The sequence below is a fragment of the Opisthocomus hoazin genome, chromosome 2, assembly GCF_030867145.1.
Source record: "Opisthocomus hoazin isolate bOpiHoa1 chromosome 2, bOpiHoa1.hap1, whole genome shotgun sequence".
Lineage (NCBI taxonomy): Eukaryota > Metazoa > Chordata > Aves > Opisthocomiformes > Opisthocomidae > Opisthocomus > Opisthocomus hoazin.
Window position 1 is genome coordinate 63,478,117 of NC_134415.1, and position 23,704 is coordinate 63,501,820.

Consider the following 23,704-nt stretch of genomic DNA (forward strand, 5'->3'; position numbering starts at 1 on the left):
AAGATAGTATTCGCAGAAGCTTAAGTAAAATTTAAAGTAGCACCATGAATCATTTTAGAGGAGAGCAATAAATTCTACTTACAGCTTCCAACTGATCCATAAGTTTGGACAAAAATTTACGGCATTCTGGGCTTTTACTATCAATCTTCATCCCTGTTTGCATCGCATACAAACGACCTTTAAAGAACACAAAACACAACAAAACCACAGAAGTGATTATCTAAAGCAAAACCCATAAGCAAACAAAGCAATGTCTCCTCCCACCACCTGAAAGACAAACTCATCTTGTGCTTTAACAATGTTCTACTGCAGTACTAGTGAGCAATGACAGTGAAATCTAGATATGTTCAGTCCTACAAAAATACTAGGAGATATCTTTCTAAGATTTATGCTTTATTTTTCTCAGTTAGTATTGCTGCTGATTTCAGATCGATGCTTGTATCACTATTATGCAATATTAAGTGCTTTTATTTACAAAATCACTAGCCTTGTTTCTAACTCTCTCAAATAGGAACTTCAAGTCAATTTTTATCTCTAATTATACATCAATCATTTTCATATGACTTATACATATAGAGTGTATATGTATCTGTCTCAAAAATGGCACTTCATGTAGCAGGAACCACTTAGCTTTAAAACTCCACTTTAACAAACGGAATCAAACATCTATTATCTCCATGTATATGCACACATAGCATCAAAAGACACAAGACACAAACCTGATCTTTAGATCAGACAAGACAGACTTTATTAAATGTTCCCTGCAAGTAAAATTACCAGTTTTTCATATGATCTTGAAAATGAATGATTAACATCTTCTGATTAAAAACTTTTTACTACCAAAACTCTATGAATTTTAGATATGCACATGGCAGAACTTTATATGCTTCAGGAAACTGTGGGTAAAATCAAACAACTATTATTTACTAGGATTAACACATACACAGAGAGAAGGAAAAATGCATAGAAACATCCAGGAACCAAATGCAGAACATTTTTCACAAAAAAGCCATTCCATCAACTCTCACTCCTGACTCTCAAGGGAGTCCTACAAAACACTTTCAAATGCAGGGCTTAAGAATGGAAAGATGCAACTCTACCAAATTTTATCACGAGTTAGTTATTACGGCATACCCCAATGTCCTCCTTCATACAGGACAGAGGTCTGAAAGTAATCCTTACTTGCTTCACAGCTTTACCATCTCTCTCCTCCCAAGCATCTCTTCATATACTAGAGATAGCCTGTTTCCTTCAAATTATCTCAGCAAACACAAATATAACACAGTTGTTTTCAAACTGTACTTATCCTGATGTTTGCTGTAGAAGAAAGCATTATATGCTCAGAAGTTTATCTGCCTTTTCTATCTATAACCAGTTTGTCTAATAAAACTAGATCTCTCTCTACAAAACTTACCTAGGTTCTTCTGTTAAGCATCATAATTTAACTCATTTTTCTGGATTTTAAAAGTAGTATTTCATGTTTCATATACAATTGATTATTCAAACCAGACAAAGTGTATATTCCTCATCTGGGATGGCAAAGCTGATGAATTTTTGAATGTTAAAGCTGTTGGGCTGTCCAGTCATTCTGAGACCCCAAAAAATAATCAATAAAGTGCTTGTGCCCTCCAATGCTTCTCTACTTCTACACTTACAATTTATAAAACAACTTAGCAGCTTTGCATTCAAGTTTTCGGTAAATATCCACCAAGTAAAAGTTTACTCTGAGCAAAACTTCAGGAGTGAATAAACGCTATGAACAATTACAACAACTGACCATGACAAATAAAAGACAGCAATTTTAACAAGAATTGCTACGTAGGTTCTATGCTATGTAGGTTTCACCAAGTGACTACACTAATATTAAGCTAGTTACTGATATGTACTCTTAAGCCCACCTTACTTATCTCCAGGATGCTAACTTGTTAGTATCACAAATTATGAAACCAGCACATGTAAAGTTCAAATTACATTTCAAAGAAATCCACACACAGAAAGATAGAGATTTGTATTGAAGGCACTCAAATTAATTTGTCTACTGCCAATTAAAATACCATAATCACATGATGAGGCATTAATGATTACAGTCTTCAGTTAAACTGATTTTTACGTATATACTTGATTGTAAACTTCCCTGAACACATTTCATGGTATGATTTAATAATGTAAAACTTAGGAATTTACATAATGGATGCTAGACCTACAGGCCATCTAGATCAGTTATTTCTCTTTGACAGATGCAAATATCATTTATTTCCAGAGGAAAGTAAATTAGTTTTAGACTGATATGAGTTAGGGTGACAAATTCAGAATACGCTTGGTCATTACTGGATATAGATCTATGTTACTTGCTGAAGTATGCATCTTTGAATCTCTTCCATAATTCATTTATATAAAAAGAACTCTATTTCCATATAAATGGAAATCTTGCAAATGTCTTCAGTCTTGAAGATCAGTTTAATCATTGAAAGATCTGCTTATTTGTAACTGTTACTATTCTGTTACCTGTATGTGGGTTTTTTTCACATTCATTGCAAATACATCCATTTAAATAGTGAAAGCAAGATAATTTTTTTCCTTAATAATATCCAAAGGGGTGTATTTACAGGACTGTGACATCTATATGCTTTGCAGGCAGCCCTAAAAAGCCAGCCCTTTCCCCTCTTACGATTTTGAAGACTGAGAAAAACTCCAAGACTCCTTCAGGCACTCCCATGAACAAATGCAGAAGAGTGAGTCGTGAACACACAGCAAACACAGGTCAAAGAACAAGAGTTACAGATAAGAAACACGTTTTTCTTGTCTATATATAAATGTACACTGTGGGTGACATCGAGCAATGTTCCATACCAACACCACTTTCCTGCTAAGAAAAGACTCTGGGATCAAGCTGCCTGAGAGTCCTCAGGTCATTCAAGATCGAAGGACTATTGTCCAAAGCGTACATAGATTGTCAAGAAAACATCAAGGTGCTCTAGCAGAGCAGATCTACAGATATTAAGAACATTCTACATACAGACTATTAATGTCACCAGAGCTAAGATCAAATGTATTCCACCTGTCACAGCAATTACATCTTTGTACCACACAATTGACTATAATAGACAGTTACCACATCTATCCATCAAACCCCAATTTGTATCAACATCTATATAAATTGGAAAGATGTCCTTCAAGATCTTATTAACTAGTAAAAGGTCAAAGCACACTTAAGCTACCTTAACAAGAGAGTCTACTGCAATCTTTCAGAACCTTCAAAATTCAGAATTCTTGCATACTCACTTCTTCACATACAGCAGTATGTTCAAATGGAGTACTGCATAACAAAACCTGCCCAGAGACAGGCCTCTGACGAGGCCATCATTGAGGTGAGGGCAAAAGCTATTCCTTCTTTCTCAAATAAGAGGAAATCAAGAAAGAGTACGATATTTCTGAAAACTACATCATAGCATTCGGCACTGAAAGGGAGTCTTCACTCAAATACCGTTGACAAAACCACCTGATTGTAATGAGGTACAAGGTACGCTGCAGGTCAGAAAACACAAACCACACCCTACCAGTCAAAACCTCCTGGAACATCAGTTTCAATTGAAGATACAGAAGGAAGATATACTCTCTTCAGTTTGAAACTCACCAGTGCAAACAAAATGTTGTTGAGGATGTTTAGGCACACTTACTGTCTTACTCAGAGCTGCTCTAGTCAAAAGTGGGGCCTGGGGGTTGAAAACCTCTATCAACAATCATGAAACTCGTCAAGCGGACAGCAAGCGAAACAGCTGAAAAACTGAAAGAACTAGGGATTTCTCTGACAGAAACAGAACAGAAAGAAGAGGAAATAATTTGGTATTTGTCTCTACAGACACCATTGAAATAAAAATAATATTCTTTTAAAGTTTTGAAATTTTGCTTTTGAAATTATCTCTATGAAGAGCAATATGTTAGTGAATCTGAAAGTACTAAGTAATCCCTTGCATTATAACAGACAACATGAAAAAGTGCCTACTAGTTCTACTCTTTGCACTTTCGTGTATTATTATTACATCTTCTTCCTAAGGCAAAGAATTTTATGTCCAAAATGTTTTCCATGTCTGCATCTTTTGTCACCCTTCTCTGCTCTAAATTTGAAATGTCCCAAGTATTCTACATGAAGGCTATCTGTAAGACTATGATGGTTTCTGTTGGTTTTGATACCACTACTGTTGCCAATTAAGTCTCCTACATACCTCTTACTTTTGTGTGCAGTTTATCACACAAATATTACTTATGGTCAGGATACATGATAGTAAGTGAAAGATACGCTTTGATCTAGTGAAGGATATTTATCATGTCCTTTTCCTGCCTAACTTGCAGCAAACAGGCAAATTCACTTTCATTATTGAATTTTCAGCAGCAGTGAGTGAAACATGATTTTCCTGTGTTAATATCATGAGTGAAACTTTAAAGTAGCAATAAATGGTCAAAGAACTGTCCTCCGTGTTTATGCTGACAGGTAATCTCAGGAGCAAAGAACTCATAAGCAAGAGGCCAAAAGTTTACCGTCCCCAACATCTCTGCTGAGAAAGCCAAATGTAACATGAGTTCAGTTTCCCCTCCCCTCAATATATGAAAGAAAACAGAGTAATTATTTACACTCCTTTAAACACAGCTGTTCTGGTTTCTATAATATTGCAAAAGCAGTGGAATGTATTATTACTGTGCTTGCTCAGTCACGGACATTTTGCTTTAATGCAAGCGGTTCAATTTCTAATAGCTAGAAGTTAATCTCCTGAATGATATGGACACCACAGAAAGAAATCCTCTTTGTGTTCTGTATTACAATTGTATTATTTCACTTCTAAAAATACCACACTTGAGAGGCCATTTTACATCAAAATTATTTCAGAGTTTTCTCATCAGAACGTCTCCCTACACATTGAAAAAATGTTTAAAGTGCATGTCCCTAATGATCACAGTAATACACTGTAAAACTAAACAATGAGACTTGCAGGAGCCACCTGCTCAGTAACTTTTGATAAAAAATTTCCTCTGTGAAAAGCCAAGCTGCTGAAAATTCTGATATAAGAAGACAACTGAAACCATATATTGTAGCTGCAAAAGTTTTCAAGTTTTTAAAGCCTAAATGAAGTATTTGAAGAACGTAGACAATCTTGGAAATGTGACCTGTAACTCTCATCTCTCTTCACTATTTGTGATGAAGATCTGGAACACCTGGAAACAAATAAACGAATGCAAGTATTGGTTCTTTTTAAGCTTGTTTTATGCATTTGGCTTCAGAACAGATACAACCTATATTTTTTGCTCCATTTATCCAAAACGAGTAACAAAAAATATTTTTGTGTGGCCAACAACAGTAGTATATGCATAGAGTAAAGCACTAAGGAGGTAATGGAGGCTAATATATAAATATTAAATATTATAAGTAAAGTTACTTGTAATCTTTTTGCACACACAGAGAACTGTTTTGCCAATTATTAACTAAAAGAGAGTTTGCTCTCAGTTTGCAGACAGGACATTTATCTTCAAATTCATAAAGACTTGGCAAGTAATCATACCCAGAAAAATGTTTTGCCAAGACAACTACAAAATTTATGTCTTGATTTGTTGCCCTTAATCTTTGTTCAGCAAATACTAAGTATGGGTGTGCTGGATGGAATTATACAGAGAGCTTTACAGAAACTTCTCTGCCTTTATTTATGTCACGTAATACCACATTATTTTTCCTTTGCTAATACACAGCAGAATTTCAGAGCGAGTATTTTGTCTCTAGTATGTGCCAGGCATTCATTCCTAATACGCAGTAAGTTATTCCAGATTTATGTTTGGATAACAACTGAAACTCCCCTCACTCCCATTTTAAACTAACTCTGTGCCAAGTAAAAATACTGGAGAACAAAAGCTCCAGCCAGCAAGCATGCACAATAGATTGATTCTATCTTCTAAATTCTGTCCTACTATCCATCTTTCTTCTTCCTGGCCTAGCAGGATCGAAAGATTACAGTTGTTCTTCCCCACACATTTAATTCTCTAGTACAGAACAAAATTATTAGGAACTGGAATATCTTTCACATTTGATAGTAACGAATTTATATTAAATAGTGACAAAAAACATTGCCACACACTTTAGTCATATTTTGATTCTGATTAACAGTTGAAAGCTTTTTCAGGGCATAATTTATTACTCATTCTACACCTTCCCCTTCCCTTTCTCAAACCACTGACAGAAAAATGTTAACTGCTTGGTACAGGAAGACAACAGCTGGAATACAAATGTGGGAAGCAAGGGACACGAAAACATTAAATGGACTGTACTCAAACTACTTCAAATGTATTTTCATAAGGAATACATCTGCAAAGAAAAATAAAAATTAATTATTCTGGCTTCCATGAACATTAACATATCATACTTCATTCATGTAATTTCTGCATGCAGATCATAAATATAGGATATTTCCACATGGCTAAGTCCAAGGTGTCTGAATTCAAGACTTTTAAAAATAGATTTAATAGCACTGACAAACTTCAAAGGGCCTTAAACCTCCTCTTTATTACATGACGCTGAAGGAAACTGGCAAAAGACAAGGTAAGTACTAGGCTGGCAGCACCAATTCAAAATCTGAAACACTCCAGAGAAAACAAATTACTTTTTAATATTTATTTTCAAGTAAAATAAGTTTAAGGAGATATGCAAGGAAAAAAAAATCTCATGCAAAAGTGGGGGGAAGGAAGACTATACACAAATTAAATTAAGAAACTCAAAACAAGAAAAGGGTAGTATCATGACCCCCTCTTGCCCTCAGATTCTTTTACAGTATTCTAAATCCGACAGAGGAAAATAGATCGATAACAGTATATTTCAAGGTTATCTTACATGCTAGGCAAAGTTTGTCAAGTCAAAACTATGTCAAGTAAAATGTCTCTTACTTAGAATTACTGAAACTTGTAGAAAATTACATTAGCATTCACTGTTATTTGAAGAATAGCAACTTGTAAACAAACTAGATGGGTGAAACAAAATTTGCAATTACAAACAAGAGTGGTAATTATTAAGGATAGATGACTAGTAATTTAATAACATCTATGAATCCTAGGAAGTGACTCCATATTCTACACTGCCATTCTTCAGTGTGGTTTAAGGACCAATTTCGGTGTTGTAAAATTTGAGTAAGAGATCTGTATGTGGAATTCACAGGTTTCTACACTTTTGCACAATATTTAAACTACTAGTATTTTTCAAAGCTTGTCTCTATAATCTAATAAATAAAAGTAAATATTAAAATATTTTCTTATATTAAAATGTTAAATATTTAAATATTAAAACAGAATAACTACACTAACTGTAGGATTTCTAGTAATTGAGATTTCAAGAAGGCAAAAGAAGGTGACCATAACTAATTTAGAGTAGCTGTCAAATCATACGGCTAAAACAGCTTGTAGTGATTGGAGCACAGTTCTGAGGCATTCCTGTGGAACACCCTCCAGTTTAGTTTAAACTGGAAACCTGTTTCATGCTTTCGAATTACTCTGTGAGGTGAACCAAAGCACCCTAGATGGGCATGACCATGAGATAAGTTTCTGAAGTGCACTCCTGGCCTTAATCTCTAACAGCATTCAGGGCTGCATTAGAAGAAGCATTGCCAGCAGCTTAAGGGAGGTGATCTTTTCCTTCTACCTGGCACTGGTGTGATGCACCAGGAGTACTGAGTCCAGTTCTGGGCGTTCAGTATGAGAGACATGGGAAGGGCCACAAAGCTGATGATGGGATAGGAATGTCTGTCATACTGAGAGAGGCAGAGAGCTGTGATTGTTTAGTCTTGGAAAGAGAGGGCTCAGAGAGTCTTACCGAAGTGCATAAATACCTCACAGCATCATAGACTGGAAAAGACCTCTAAGATCATCGAGTCCAACCACCCACCCAACGCCACCATGCCTACCAAACCATATCCTGAAGTGCCACATCCACACGTTTTTTGAACGCCTCCAGGGATGGTGACTCAACCACTTCCCCTAGGCAGCCTGTTCCAATGCCTGACCACTCTTTCAGTACAGAAATTTTTCCCAATATCTAATCAAAACCTCCCCTGATGCAACTTGAGGCCATTGCCTCTCGCCCTATCGCTAGTTACTTGGGAGAAGAGACCAACACCTGCTTCACTACAACCTCCTTTCAGGTAGTTGTAGAGAGCAATAAGGTCTCCCCTCAGCCTCCTCTTCTCCAAACTAAACAACCCCAGTTCCCTCAGCTGCTCCTCATAAGACTTGTTCTCTAGACCCCTCACCAGCCTCGCTGCCCTTCTCTGGACATGCTCCAGCACCTCAATATCCTTCTTGTAGTGAGGGGCCCAAAACTGAACATAGTGCTCCAGGTGGGGCCTCACCAGTGCCGAGTACAGGGGCACGATCACCTCCCTACTCCTACTGGCCACACCATTCCTGATACAAGCCAGGATGTCGTTGGCCTTCTTGGCCACCTGGGCACACTGCTGGCTCATGTTCAGCCGGCTGCTGATCAGGACCCCAAGATCTTTTTCCACCGGGCAGCTTTCCAGCCACTCCTCCCCAAGCCTGTAGCGTTGCGTGGGGTTGTTGTGACGTAAGTGCAGCACCCGGACTTTGGCCTTGTTGAAACTCATACAGCTGGCCCATCGATTCAGTCTGTCCAGATCCTTCTGCAGAGCCTTCCTACCCTCAAGCAGATCGACACTCCCACCCAACTTGGTGTCATCTGCAGACTTACTGAGAGAGCACTCAATCCCCTCATCCAGATCATTGATAAAGAGGTTAAACAAGACCAGATCCAAAACTGAGCCCTGGGGAACCACTTGTGACCAGCCACCAGTTGGATTTAACTCCATTCACCACCACTCTCTGTGCTCGGCCATTCACCCAGTTCTTTATCCAGCAGAGAGTACACTCATTCAAAGCATGGGCTGCTAGTTTCTCCAGGAGGATGCTGTGGGGAACAGTGTCAAAGGCCTTACTAAAGTCGAGGTAGAGAACATCCAGGCAGACAACATCCACAGCCAGGCACACAACATCCACATCCTCATGTGGGGAAGGAGGCAGGGGGGAGTGAAGACAAAGCCAGACCATTCTCAGTGGCGCCCAGTGACAGGACAAGAGGCAACAGGCGTCACATGAAATACAGGAAATTCCATTTAGACATAAGAAAAATCTTCTACTGTGAGGATAACTGCACACTGGAAGAGGTTGCTCCCAGCAGCTGTGGAGTCTCCATCCTTGGTGATAGTGAAAACCTGTCTGGACACAGTCCTGACCAGCCTGCACTAGTAATCATGCTTCGAGCCGCGGACTGGACTAGGTGATGTACAAAGTTCCCTTCAACCTCAACAATTCTGTGATTCTGCAAATCTGAATGCTGATGCTGATGCATCCCTTCTTCAGAAGCAGCAGCAAACCTCAGGCAGGAAAAGGCAGTTCTTAATTCTACTTCCAGAGGTTCAAACTGAACAAAGATCCACTAAAAAAATGTTAATTATATGGTGGAAAAATGTGTGTAAGTATATTTACACTATACAACAATTGAACTTTAGGAGTTTTACAATAATATGCATACCTCAAATAAAGTTTCAGTCTCTGAAGTACACTTTTCCTATTTTTGTTCTCATTTGTATCTCTGTCAGAACAGATTATTTTTAAATATTATCTATGTAATCAAAGCACGTATCAAAAATACTACACAATAGTTAAAATCATCTTTAATTTTCGCTTCTACCCACAGTTTGCTTTGAGGACTGTGGGAGTTATGTATTTATCCTTGTTATTCCAATCACTTCTCACTGTCTTCCTGTCTCCAGAGACAAACTGGAGTTTTAGGAGCACTGTTTTCCCACTTACAAATCTTTGAAACAAATCAGAGCAAACAAGCTAAGATTGAAGAAAAAAAAAATAGAAAGCACAGGGAAAAAAAAGAAATTCAGAAATATTTTTACTATATACTCCTAGCACAATCAAAACCAGTCTCGCAGTACACTATGAAATGGATATCCACTTCTTAAATATTTGCCATTTCAACTAATTTATCCCAAGTAAAGAACAGATTAAATCTATTGTTCAGGATGTAATGTCTAATACTAAGCTTTATATAATTTGTAGTATTAGTAACACACAACACAGTTTTCTGCCACCAGCAATATCACAGTATGGAAAATGTACTTTTATAAACAGATTATATAAACTAGTACAAAAAATGAATATTCAAACTGGAAAGCCCAGGAATTTGATCTTATTAGATAAGGAATGTTATAAGAACATTATTTTATGCATTTCAATCCTGCAAAGTTAAAGTCAGTATGTACAGAACCTCTGCAGTGAAATAGAGCAAATGTTACTTTTCTTTCCATTAATACTTCTGAATTACATGCACCTTCTAAATTAGTCATTCAAATTGCATCAACCTACAATAAAAGGTTGAATAAATTCAAAGCTCAATTAAAATACTTGTCTGTTATTAGCCCTCTGCTTTGAGAAAGGATCAGTAAAAAAAAAAAAAAAAAACCAACAGTTTTTTAGTTGTAATATTACACAGTAACCCTATTTCCCAAGTTCTGAGTCAGGTCACGAACTTTATTTTTTGTCTCTTTTTTTGATTAAAAAAAAAAAAAGTCTTCTAATCAGTATGTAGTGAGAACCTTGTCTCTCGGATGTCCGACTAAACTTGAAAGTAAAAAGCCAGTCACATTTGACAGATGGGTATTTCTGTTAAAATCTGCATGACTTTTGATTCAGGAGGTTGTGAGCTACTTGTGGAAAACAAATTGTGTCTTTTGCTTTTCTCTCCTGTTTGATCCCACAAAACCAGAAATGTCAACACAATAGTAAGGGCCTTCAGAAGGAATTCTCTAGTGCTTTTTGATCTCAAGAATTTAAGAACTGTGTAAGATTTTCTTCATACATTTTTAAACAGATCAAGTCTACTGATCTCACATGAACGTTTATGATGTTTAGCAGATTGTAAAGCAAACACCATCATAGACCTGCTTTTCAGAAGTTACTAAAATCATAATTTTTCGTGTTGCATTCACTGGATAACCAAACACTGTTGTGTGTTAGGATGTTATATATCATGAAACTTCAACACTTTTCTGGCAACTCACTGGCATTCTCTCAGAGCTTTTGAATTAGAACATCAGTGGCCAGTAAGTACAGAAGTATAAAATAAACTACCAATCATCTTTGAAAAGAGCTTAACAACAGTACTGAAAGGCTGAAACAACAGCTATTAAGGAATATTTTGCTTTAAACACCAAAACAGAAGTTTTTGGAAGACAGGACTACCTCTCAAACCTTGCAATTTTTCACATAATAACTTCTGAGTTAAACTGCCTATGGCACAGTTAAAGATATAATTTCTTTAGTTATTACACAGGTCAGAGATTTTTTTTATCAAAGCCTGCCTCCTTGTGTTTGCAGAATAACATCTCCAAGTAGTGAAGCTGTCACACTCACATAAGTTTTTACAATAGTAAAGTTATTTTATTGACCACCAATCACTTATTTTCCCTTTGCTAAGCAATCAATGTAGCATCCTTTACTGGTATTCCCTTATACCTATTGAATCAGCTGACCTTTTACTGAACCTGAAATAGCTACATACCTAATGACAATGATTAACAAAAAAATATAAAATGTGAGGAAAACTATATGGGGAGGTACACATTTTAAAAGAAGGTGGTAGATTACTGCAGTGCTGAACACTTACATTAACCACAAAGTGTCTGATGGCTTTAAAAGGAGAAATATTTTGTGAGATCTTGTCCTGTAAAACTTAAAAAAATAAACTTGGTTTTTTTATTTTTCTACAGTCTATGTTCTAAGTAGAACAAATTTTACAACCATTTACAGTACATACTGTCAGGAATCAAATATGTTTTTATTGCTTCAATCATTTATGTCCATCTACTAACAATGGCTAGGGCTAAATAAAGTAACAGTTTACAAACATGTAAAGCTACTGATCATATGCTGCTTTGAATTTGAATACCTAAAAATGGAGTTAAGCATGAATGCTTTGCAAGGAATACACAGGACTACTAGAAATAAAACCAATTTTTAATTGTTGCAGTGTTTCTACAAAGTACCACAACAAAAAGCATCTGTGATGTGTTATGGTGCACAAGAGCACAAATGGTGTTCTTCAGTGCTTTATTTTTCATGTGGAAAATTCTGTGGGATTTGAAAAATAGAAATCATCCCTGGTGTAGGTACTCATACTGTGTATAAGAAAGACTAATGTTCATCAAATTACAGTGTCTTTAAATCAACATATGCCAGCAATATCAAAAAGCCAGGAGTCCTGTCTTTGCTCCAAGCCACTGTGTCTAGTTCCTTGTTTTTGCCCGTGTGGGAGCACAGCTGTTTAAGAGGTAGTGAATTGGCCTGGCTGAAAAATAGCTTATTGTTGGTTTTCATCACACAATTACATCAATGTTTACTTCTGAAGCCCATTAGGGTTAGGAATGAGACGACAGAGGAGGACTACCATTCTGTGATTCCGTGACTGCAGTATCTTCTTTAGGAGGCAGTTCTTGTTTATGCTGGTTTAAAGCTTCAAATGAACCACACCCAAAAACATAACAGAAAAAAAAAAATTAAATGCAGTATGCAAATAAAATATGTGACTGCTATTCAAATTCCCAGCTTTGAGAGCACATCTCTCGCACCACTGGATGCTGATGAGAGACAAAAATACTAACGTTAGCAGTAAGTAGTTCCTTCTGACAATTTTATTGCTAAGCTATAGAAAGTGATATTTTTGGTTGCAAGCACATCTTACCATAGTTCACTTCCTTCTGGTATTCAAATTGCTTCGTGTTGCAGCTCTTATTATCAGAAATATACAAGGAATTGAACTCAAATGCACATAAATCAAAACCTAGCAAACATATGCCCATACTGAAAACTACTGTGCCATGGAAACATTAATATTAGGACCAAAGCTTTTTTCTGAGGACGAACCACTTCTGGCAACATTCCAAAGCTATAGACAACTTACTCTTTTCTTTGGACTGATAGCTACATCCATCACACGACCGAAATTCACATGTTCCCCCTCGCGCAGTGGCTGCGCAAGCAGCGCTGTGACGGAACATGCAGCACTGTCCCAGCACAGGACCTTTCACTGCAGGTCCCCTCGGCTGGCTGCTGCACCAGACCACTCTCCCGGGCCCACTGCCCGCGCCGTGCCAGGCACTCGCCCGCAGACGAGTGCAGAGGACACCACACGCTCCAGCAAATGCAAAGCTTCCCTCACGCTGTTCCTTCCACACAGTACATTATAGCAAATGTATAGGGCTCCTCTGAAACACATTCCAAAGAGTTCAGGGTTTTTTTTTCAGTGAAGTATCTAACGAGAAACACTGCTTTAACTCCACACAAAATCTGTGCTGCTTTCAAAATGTTACCTGAAAAGTATCCTGAAAACTTTTTGTATACCCAGACTTACACTTTAAAAACCCAACTTTTTAGGAAAGCTTTTATTATTCATAGTATGCTAGAATTATATACAGTACATTTTTTTGACAATAGCAGTATTAATAATTAATACTTTGGGATTTCACAATTGTTCCAAACCCACAGTGTTCAAAATTAACGGTTCATAAACATTTTTCCTTCAAAGCCAGAATAACAAAAAAATTTCCTATGAAACAAGAAATCTGCATTTTAGACAGTCCTGACAAACTCATCCACCATGGGAGGAAATAAGTATCATCAGTGGAACACTGCTGAAAATTAATTCTTCTCCTTCGTGTATTTAAAGGAATAAATGATCCAAGCAAGACTTGTCTTGAAAAAGAGGTGCCACTGCTTTTTACTACACGTAATAATGTAATGAGAAAGATATCTCTATAATATAGTCTTCACTATACTCAGTAATGAATCAGATGTGCTGAAGTACTCAAACAAAAAAAATGTGCAAATTTTCAAGCTACTTAGGACAGACAATGCATAGGACTTTCCAGAAAATGCTACACAGTTACTTTTTTTTCCTGTACACTAACATTAAGCTTCAGCATGGAAAGGACATTAAGAAAAATAGAGATCAGCCACCAAAACATTTGCATTTTAAAATAAAAATAATTTGTATTTTGTTATCTACGCTAAATGCTAGTGTAGTGTTTTATTGTATAGCCAACAGGGTGCTACATCTGATAAAAAACCCCACAGAAATAAAGAAAACCAAAAAAACGAGTGCAACTTGACCTAGCTGGTGCTGCCTGCCACACAAAGTATGATTTGTCCTATGTTTTTCCAGTCAAAAAGAACAGGGACTATCGAGAACATCCAGTGTTCTAATATGTGGCTATCTTGCTTCTCTGGTGATACTTTTCCACATTAGCAAGAGTATTCCTGCACAACTCTTAAAAATTAAAATTACTCTTCTGACACTAAGCTACCAATTTTTCAGAGCTTTCTGAAGCCTGAATTTCATGCATTCATCCTTCTAAAGATTGCCTTACAAATGAAAGTACCAGTTCTATCTCTATTTTTTCACTCTTTTCAAAGACAAGTTATTGCCAAGTAAGCTCCCCAAATGATCTCCTTACATCTCAAAAAAAGAAAAAAAACAATCAACATAAACACAAATTTCTGATGACCTGCTGGTCTTAGAAATTTTCCAGGTGTGGTGATTAACTGTGACAAGAATTTATGACTACTAACCACAGGCTAGCATTTCTTAATTTAACTCTGGAAAGCCTTTCAGAAAGGCTCACAGACCACCCTGACGACCATTAGTTTAGAAGCCACAAGTTAGCTTGAAAAATTTACAGATTAATTTGAAAAACTGACACTAAGATTATTTTTGCGTTCGCTTCAATGAAACAAACAAAAAACAGCCATTCACTCTGCCCCTAGAGAAGTCTGAAGAAGTGACAAAGCCTCACAGAAAATAGAATGAACGCTATTAAAAGAATTAAAGACTCTCAAGCCCAGACTGCTTACTCGGATACAGGACAGAAAGGAGGAGGTCTTTTCAGCAGGTGAGGAACTCCGAAAAGACTCTCCAGTGTTAGTTCTTTTGCGAGACTTGCTAGGACTATCCCAACACAGGCGGAAGACCTGACTGCCTACACGCGCGCACAAGCACGTATTTAGGCTGCGGCTGCATCCCCTAGGACTGCAAAGTGGCTTAACCCTACAAAAACAGAGCACACGGAAGACGGCTTGGGGCCTGCAGCTGAAGCGGCTGACACAAGGACGCCCGTGAACGCCCCGTCCCGCCCGGCCCCGAGAGGTGGGGCTTCCCCCCGGCCCCCGCTCCTCCGTAAGGGGACGGGACTCCGCGCGGCCCAGCCGGGCAGCGGGAGAGGGGCGGCGGCGGCCCCGGCGAGCGGCGGGGCGGGCCGGGCCCGGCGGGGCGGGGCTGCGGCCGCCTCACTCACAGTAGTACGCCACCACCGGCTCACGCTTGTCCAGCTCCTGCGCGGTCCGCAGATGGTGCTGGATGCTCTTGAACTGCGGCGGCAGCGGGGGAAGCGCCGTGGCCGCCATCGCGCGGGCGGCGGCGCGAAGCGGCAACAGCGGACTGCGGACGGCAGCTCTCGCTACCGAGCCCGGTGCCGGCCACTTCCGCTTCCGGCCATGGGACGCCGGGGCGCGTGCGCCCTGGGCGGGCTGCCGCCCGTTGGCGGTGCGCCCTGGAAGAGCGCCCCCTGTTGAGCGGGAGGGTGGCGGGCGGCGGGGCGACTTCCCCGGCCCTCGGTCCGCTGCAGCCGGGCAAACCGGGCCCCCCCGTCCGTGCGTCCGTCCGTCCGTGTGTCCGTCCGGCCTCACGCGTCTCCTGTGTGCCTCGTTAGCGTCCGAAACGCGTCCCGCAGCCGCCGTGCGGAGTGCCCTGGAGACCCCGGGGCGGCCAGGGCTTCCCCGGGCCCTGCGGGAGGAACGGCGGCCTGGCCCCGGCTCTCCGAGGCCGAGCGGCGACACGACACCCTCCGCAGCCCTTCTCTCTCCCTTCTCAGCCCCAAGAGCCGTGCAGAGCTTCCCCCCGGAGGTAGAGCTGCGAGGAAAATCTCTGCTGAGGTTGAAGAACCTTCCTGTTGGCTGCCCCGAGGCTAAGCAGCGGCCCCGGAGGGCCTCGGGCACTGAACCGCACCCCTGCTCCCGGGCCTCTGCCCTTCGTCCCGCCGCCGCTGGCGCCACCGGTGGCCCGGCTCACGGCGCTTCGCCAGACCGGGCTGTTGGCAGGGCCGCCAGCCCTGGAAAGCGCATCTCACAGAATCGCCGCTTCCCAGACAACCCTTTCTCAGAGTAACTTCCAGGGGTTTCTCTTTTTGCTGAGGGGGGATCAGAACAGCGAAATAAATGGGAACTGTTGAAGCAAAGTGGCCTCACAGACTGCTGTATAAATTTTTTTAGTGTCTGCCGTCTTCTCATTCTGACAGAATAGTTAAATATTTTTTGAATTTCTCTTAAATGGCCCCCTTGCCAGACTTCCCCGTGGTCTCAAAATGGCTGTCTGCAAGGCAAGAAAATGTCAATGCTCCAGGGCATAAAGAAAGATGCGTGTTGGAGGGAGGCACGGGGTAGGAGAGGTGGCTGCATTGTGTCATTGCTGTCATGGGAGAGTGCTGAAAAGACAACAGAAGGCTGAACAGAAGAAAGGAAACCAAACGAGGAACAACAGAACAAGGAGTGGTTATAGGACTGGGATGTTGTGGCAGTGTACTAGAAGTTGGCTGGCCCAGAGCAACTATACCTTTGATGTAAAGGCAATTGCGTCACTGGGTGTATTTCGCTTGTTTCATTGAAGACAATGGAGGGAGCAATTACGGCTCTTTGTTAAGTGAGAACTGAAATGGGCATGATGTCTGGCTAGAGACAAAACTGACTGCAAATGCATGAGCTGGGGATTGCTTTGAGTGCTGTCTGTGAAAATGAGGCGGCTAGAGTATGGTGGAAAACAATGAAAAAGTCAAAGAAGCACTTTTAATATGACCCTGATGTAAGCAACAAAAATACTTTCTGCTGTGTTCTGGGAGACAGGACTTCATGTTCGCTGTGTAAAGAAATAGAACTGAATCAAAGAATCACCAAGTGTATTCTACAATTCCTTTCATAATGGCAACAAAAGCCTTCAGGATCATCTCAAATATGTGCTAAGCATTTGAGCTAAAATCAGTGCAATACTGAGAAATGCATGCAGGCATGTTATAAATCTCAGAGTGGAAGGAAGCTGATAGAAAGCAATGTAAATGAAGATAAAAGTGGTGGGAGTTTAGAAGACTAGGAGAATGAGAAGTTTAGAGACACATGAGAGTACAATGAGTGCCAAGAAAACAAATGGCAAATGTAGGAAAGAGAAGTGTTGACAACCATGGGGAAATGGTTTCTTTACGTGGACATAATATCTCTATCAACGTGTTCCAGAAACTAATGATGGAATCAGTCACAGGAAAACATTTGCACTAAAAGGCAACAATGCACATTTTGTTTTTAAATGAAAAACTGAAACGGGGGAATTTGACAATTTTAATTTCTCAGAGAATGCAGGGAAAAAATCTATGTTGTATCTGATTTGGAAGAAGAACGCGTTTTAATATGTTCCAGATTTTGACCACCAAGAGAAAGGGCATGGTGGTGGCTAATCCAGCTCCTAGAGCCTCCCCAGGGATCCTCAGGCAGTCCTGTGCCAATCCTGGCTCTGCAAGGCTCTTGACGGTAACAGGGACATCCCCTGAGGGGCTGGGGGTTTTGGCACTCCTCTGACCTTTCTGAAGTGCTTTGAAATCTACAGAAGAAGAACAACAAACAACGGAAATATTAAGCACCAGGGATAATGCTGACAAGGTTGTGATGAAGTTATTTTATTATTATACAAACATCTGATTGTGTGATTTGAGTACAGTTGGTCACGACTGTACCTAGCACATGGACGTAAACTCTTCTTTTTAGTAGTAATATAGATATATTGTATTTTATTTATGAATAAAAAGATTTTTTTACCTGAGATCATAAGTTTAAATTGCAGAGAGTAATTGCAGATGCATACCTATGTATACAACAAAAAAATTAGGCATGTATCGACCAAGGCACATGGCATATTATACAAATGAGAAGTTAGCACAATGATTCTTACTCCACTTGTCATGCTTGCAAATATCAGATAACTAGTTTAATATTGTACAAATCTGATAGTGGTGACTGGACATATATTTAAGACAACATATAGCTTATTTCTATAGGGAAAAAAATAACACGACATTAACACATTAATACAGTGAATGTATTGAAATTTAGCATCTTGTTCTTGATCAGAATATTAAAAAATCACACCTCTAGTTGTGACCCATTTTGATTTAAATGGCCCAGAATCAGTCAAATCCAAGACACCTAAATCATGCAACTCCATTTATGTAATGAGGACTACTTTTGTGGATGAGCACCACAAGGCTCTTACAACGCAACCTTGTTTGGGACTGCTTAAGTAACAGTTGGTCCTAAAAGATTTTGCAGTAATTTTTCCAGAATTTTCCCAATATTCCTGAAAGGACCCAAATGCTGTCACTGGGACCCTAACTTTTTATGCTTTTATGCTGAATGGTTTTTCACGTAAGTTAAACTTAATTCAAGACACAAAGATGTTCTTCCCTTCAGTGTTACAGGCCTTAAATTGTGTCCAAAGATGCTGAGGGATTCCTTTTGACTTTGCTGGTTCCTGGATCACTGTTCAGTAGTGATGAGTCCGAGTCTCTTATTTCACTGAGATTCAGAACAGAAACTGTTCAATTTAGTAGCTGTAGAAAATGATGAAAGAGGAAGAGGAATAAACCTGTTTTTTGTTTTGTTTTGTTTTGTTTTCCCAGAAATTGAGGATATTTGAAAAACAAATGGAAAATACCTAATAGTTATGATTGCTATTGGTACATATTTTATACAGGAAACTACCTCCTCCTTTCTTTCCAGTTCTGAAATCTGTTGGGTTTTTTTTTCCATTAACTCACTTCAACATAATGAATGAATTCACTTCCAAGTTTAATCATTCATTTCCAAGTTTAAGATGCCTGTTAATTCTTAAGAAGAAACTATTGCACACGAAAACATCTGATACCTATATAAAGTTCAAGACCTAACCTATCCAAGTACACTTACTACATGGAATAATTTTATTATGCAGACTTCTTTTTAACTGTTATTCTAGCAACTGTAGTCAGAGCAATAAGAAATTAGATGTGACACATGTAGCAAAAAATTCTGTGGGCCCAATTCTGCAGTCACACACAAGCAAAACTCCCACTGAAATCAAGTTATAGCTGGACCCAGAAAAGGCTTGTCTCTGAGATTTTATTTTGACACTTTTAAGCCTCTGATGCAAAACTAAATCATAAAGCCCCCTTACTCCTTCTAAATGTGATCAGATGAAATTGGTAAGAATCTTCTATATTGTAAGCCAGAACATAATGAGGGTAAGGCATTCCGGTCAGCACAAAGAATATCATGCTAGCCTTTCACTTTTAAAAGGAGGTTCACAGCTAGCAGATGACCCTAGCTGGGCTGCTGCAAAGTAAGCTGGTGTCGATGGATATGTTGTCACCACAGCCTAGCCAGGAGCTTCTGCCCCCGGGCTCCGAGATGCAGGTTGCAACAGTGGCCCTGCTTTTTGGTACCCAGAGATTATCCACTGTTACTGCTTCACTCTCAAGCCATAAGAACATGTAGGAAATTTGGAACAGTTTTTCCTGGAAAGTCAGTAACCTTACTGGCTCTGATTGCACATGTTCAGAAAAGCTGTGAATTGAAATACATTTATAAATAATGTCCTCCTCACACACAGCCACTCCTCTGGAGGCAAAACTATTGTATGTGGCAGGCCATGAAAATGTCACTCTTGTAAATCTTACTGCCTTTGGTCTCAACATCGACACAAAGATTATCCACATAATGCGGTGGTGTTTAGATGAGGAGTAAGTGTCAGATGCCTACTCTGCAGCAGTAATCAGGAGTGTGGTTCTCTTCTGCAGCACTGCACAGAGGAAAGGAAAAGTTTTTTGTCAGCTTGAAATCATTGTTGTAAAACTGCAGGTGGACAGGGTGGTAAATGACTAGGAGTGACGACATCACTGAGTTTTTATGAAACCTAGCCTTCTACATGAGATCTCAAAAATTTCAGCAATGCACAAGACCACTGTAATCACAGTAAACGTGTACATTGCAATAAGAAAAATTGTCTTTTCCAAGTGCTCTGGCACCAGGCACCGGGTAATGTTAAACTTTTTTTCAAGTGCTCCCACATCACACATGTAGATTGGGTTCACTTTGAAACCAAAGAGCTGAATCTGAAGCCAAAAAGCCACAGCTTCAAGGATAATCCTTATGAAAACAGAGAAGATATAAAAACCAGTGTAGAATGACTTTTGGAGGATATCTTCCTGTTTGATGCTCTTACACGCAGCAAAAAGGTGAAAAAAGGCTCCGGGTACCAGTACAATCACCAGCTGCAGTGCCCAGAATACCTAAAATGTAGCAGAAACGTCGCTGTCAGATCATTTACAACTGCATCGGGACAGCTACAATGTGCGCATACTGGAACATTTTGCAAGTGCTGTTTTTAATACATATCCAATGTATAAACACTTAGATGACAATAAAGTTGTTATGTTTTAATATGAAACATTCAGTTGGTTTCTGAAATGCGAGGGTTGTTGTGAAGGATAGAAAGCACAACTCCATATTTAGTCACAGGTGAAAGGTTATTAAAAGGAAAATATTTATGGAAAAGCGAAGTGATAATTAGCTGAATAGTTACTACTTCTTATACGGAACAATTATGTTTAAGTTCTGCGGTTTATTTTCTTAACATTGGATTTCCACAATTTAAAAAAAAAAAAAAAAAGACAATTACCTGAGGAGTTACAGGCCTGAACTGGTTGTAACAGAAAAGATTAACCTCTCTCTTGTCTGGGTCACAGCTGAAATGCAAGGCTTCATTTCCATAGACAGCAAAGCCCAAAACACCGAGGAAAAACATGCGGACTGAGCCAAAGAAAAGAGTGTGGAATTGGCCAATTACCGTTGGTGGCCTCAGCTGCAAATCACAGGGTTATTCAACACGAAAACAAAAATGAACAGCGTTATTGTCGGAGGCCTACTTGCTCTTTTTCATTATCCGAAATACTTATTTTATTCTACTTGTCTGAAAGGAGAGGGTTTGCCTCTGAAGGCTGCAGTAGCTTTCCAACAAAATAACGGCTTAGCACACTTTCTTGTTACTACTAATTTAATATAAACATTCATTTGTCTAGCCCTTAGTTATTTTGCTTCACTGCCCTTATCTGCTGTTGCAGAACGGACCAGACGGAGCAGAACGCCTTGGGGGGAAAGCCCCTCCGTTTTGCTGCTGGTTTGGGTGGTGCCGGGCGATGGCAAAGCACGGACCGCCGCGCCATCATCGACCCTGACGACTGTAATTCCCGCAAATTCCACTTCCCCGTCCCCAGAGGGGCATTCCCAGCGCCCGGGCGGCCGTCGGGTCCCGATGGGGAGCCCAGCTGCCGAGAGGGCCGCTGGAGGAACGCGCCCGGCACCGCCGCTCCGTACCCGGCGAGGGGGGGGGGGCGGTGCGAGCCGTTCGGGGCCGGACCCCTCGCTCCCGGCTCCCGGCCCCGCGTACTCACGCAGCCCTCCGAGAAGCTCCGCATGTAGTTGGGGGACATGTCTGCAGAACGCCCCGGCCCCGGCTCGCTCCGCCCTGTGCCCCCGGGCGGGCCCCGGCGGCCGGGCCGGGAGCGGGCGCAGAGGAGCGGGCCCCCCGGCGCCGGGCGCTAATCCCCGGCCGGCACCGTCAGCAGCCCCGGCCGCCACCGCCACGCCACTGCCCCGCCGCCGTACGCCGGCCTGGCACCCCCGCCTCGGGGTCCCCGCAAGCACCGACCGCCGCCCCAGACCGGCCCCTGCGGCGGGGGTCCCCTGCCCCGGCTCTTCCCCGCCCCGGTCCCGGTTCCAGCACCCTCGGGGTGGCCGCCGGCGAGAGCGGCCGGGACACCGTGAACTGGAGCACAGCGACAGCCTCCAGGGCTGCAGGCGGGTTCAGTGTACACCATCTGAAGCTTAATAACTTATTTTTAAGTCCAATAACAAGTAAGGATGCAACAGAGCTTAGAAGCTGCAGGTACAAAATTCTGAATTCAAACAAATAACAGCACTTGAATTAAAACAAGTAATATTAACCACTCCAGGATTGCTACAAGTAACGTAACGGCGATGGTTGCTATTCATAATTTGTCAGCCTACTCCATACACACAGCTGGAAGAACTCCAGAGGAGCTATGCCCGTGCCAGACACTGCTGGGTGTGGACAGCCGCGCAGCGAGGCGCAAGGACGCGCCTCAACACCTTGGTTTGAACCCAGCGGGAGTCTTGTGAGAGGGCGGAGAGAGGAAGGATGGAGATGGGAAACAGACGAGAGGAAGAGGTGAAGCTCATTCTTCAGTTGCTGGTGCACGGCAGCTTATTCGGCGTTCTGAAGAGGGTGCACAGGAAGGTGAAATCCAGCCACCAAATCCAAAGGGGAGCATTTACTCTTTTATCTCTAAAATCATGAGAAAGCCTCCTTCGTAGCTGGTGTGACTTCAGGACGATGTAACAAAGAGTGTTGCTCCCTCTGTGATGTATGCTCGTAGGTGCAGAAACATAGGTAGGAGGAGGGAAGGGCTGGGAGTCGGGGTTCATTTTATGTGTGGATTTGGCTGCTGTGGCTCCAAAGGTACCACAGCGACTGCATTTATGGCACGGTGGGAGTAACTGTTGTAAGATATCAGAACACCCTTTGTAAGGGGAACTTGCCCTGCATCTGCTGAAGTAGCTGGATTAAGCAGAAGGTGAAATGCGCGTCAATAAGTGTGTGTTGTTTACTACAGCTCCTTTTTCAGGCAGTTAATTATATGTCTACTTATCTCCTGGAGGAGTGTATAAGGTGCTGTATTAGTAGCACTGGGACTGGGTTTCTAAACTTTTTTTCGATGCAATCTGCTGCTCCACTGTGTAGAGAGAGTGCTGAGGTTTGTATATATTGAATGAACTGAAAGCAGTAATATCTCACAGTGGTATGTGGTCTGCCACAAAATGCTGTGGTTCTCAGAATGTGTGACTAACCTTCACAAAAAATGCAATAATTACACTGAATTGTTTTTCTTCGGCTCATAATACATATGGATCGTAATTATAATCCAAAACCAATTCTTCATGTTCCCACAATACTATAAAATTACTAAATTAGCTCAGCATGCTGGACAGACGTTTAATATCAGTAATATTTTAATCATTTAATTATTTTAAAATGTCAGTTGCTATTGAAAACGTACTGTTGAATGTACTTCAAAGAATACTTGTATCGGTGTTTCTTATGATCCCTTTAGGCAGAAATGTTTAAAAAGGCTTAAAGCTTTAAAAAAAACTTTAAAAAATTTAAAGTTTTAAAAAATGGGAAAACTGAAAATCTCCTACTTTCTAACCTGAAGTAGATCTTTCAATGCTTTTTATTATGCTTGCTATAGTGGCAACTGTTTTCACATTAATTGATGAACATGAACCCGCAATAATCATTAAGTTTTGTCAGAAAGCATTTGATTCTGCTGTAGGCAGAAACAATATTTAAGAACACAGTTTAGGTAAAAAGCTGCACTATACAAATGCTACTTCATATCCTTTTATTGGTAGGTGGCGATAGCCTGACTGGATCATCTAATCTGAG

General features: G+C 40.7%; 2 protein-coding genes across 3 annotated transcripts in view; both read right to left on the bottom strand.

The window, feature by feature from the left end:
- The window catches only part of VTA1 (vesicle trafficking 1), a 48,104-nt gene extending 32,491 nt beyond the window's left edge, over positions 1–15,613 (bottom strand). For both annotated transcript variants that reach the window (XM_075413923.1, XM_075413922.1), the window contains exons 1-2: positions 15,402–15,613; positions 83–177 (exon numbers count right to left, since the gene is read on the bottom strand). In XM_075413923.1, the coding sequence (XP_075270038.1) occupies positions 83–177; positions 15,402–15,510 (204 nt within the window). In that variant the 5' untranslated portion in view covers positions 15,511–15,613. The remainder of the gene's footprint in view (positions 1–82; positions 178–15,401) is intronic.
- Positions 15,614–18,907: 3,294 nt separating this feature from the next.
- Positions 18,908–21,668, bottom strand: GJE1 (gap junction protein epsilon 1). The gene is made up of 3 exons (XM_075446504.1): positions 21,630–21,668; positions 20,858–21,040; positions 18,908–20,468 (listed from the first exon to the last, which is right to left on the bottom strand). The coding sequence occupies exons 1-3, from the start codon at positions 21,666–21,668 to the stop codon at positions 20,073–20,075; spliced, it is 618 nt and encodes a 205-aa protein (XP_075302619.1). The 3' UTR covers positions 18,908–20,072.
- Positions 21,669–23,704: the final 2,036 nt, after the last annotated feature.

Coding starts and splice junctions, on each gene's coding strand:
- GJE1 (XM_075446504.1), bottom strand. CDS start 21,668: ATGTCCCCCAACTACATGCGGAGCTTCTCGGAGGGCTGC. Junction 21,041..21,629: donor GGAGCTTCTCGGAGGGCTGC/GTGAGTACGCGG, acceptor TGTGATTTGCAG/CTGAGGCCACCAACGGTAAT. Junction 20,469..20,857: donor TCAGGCCTGTAACTCCTCAG/GTAATTGTCTTT, acceptor GCTACATTTTAG/GTATTCTGGGCACTGCAGCT.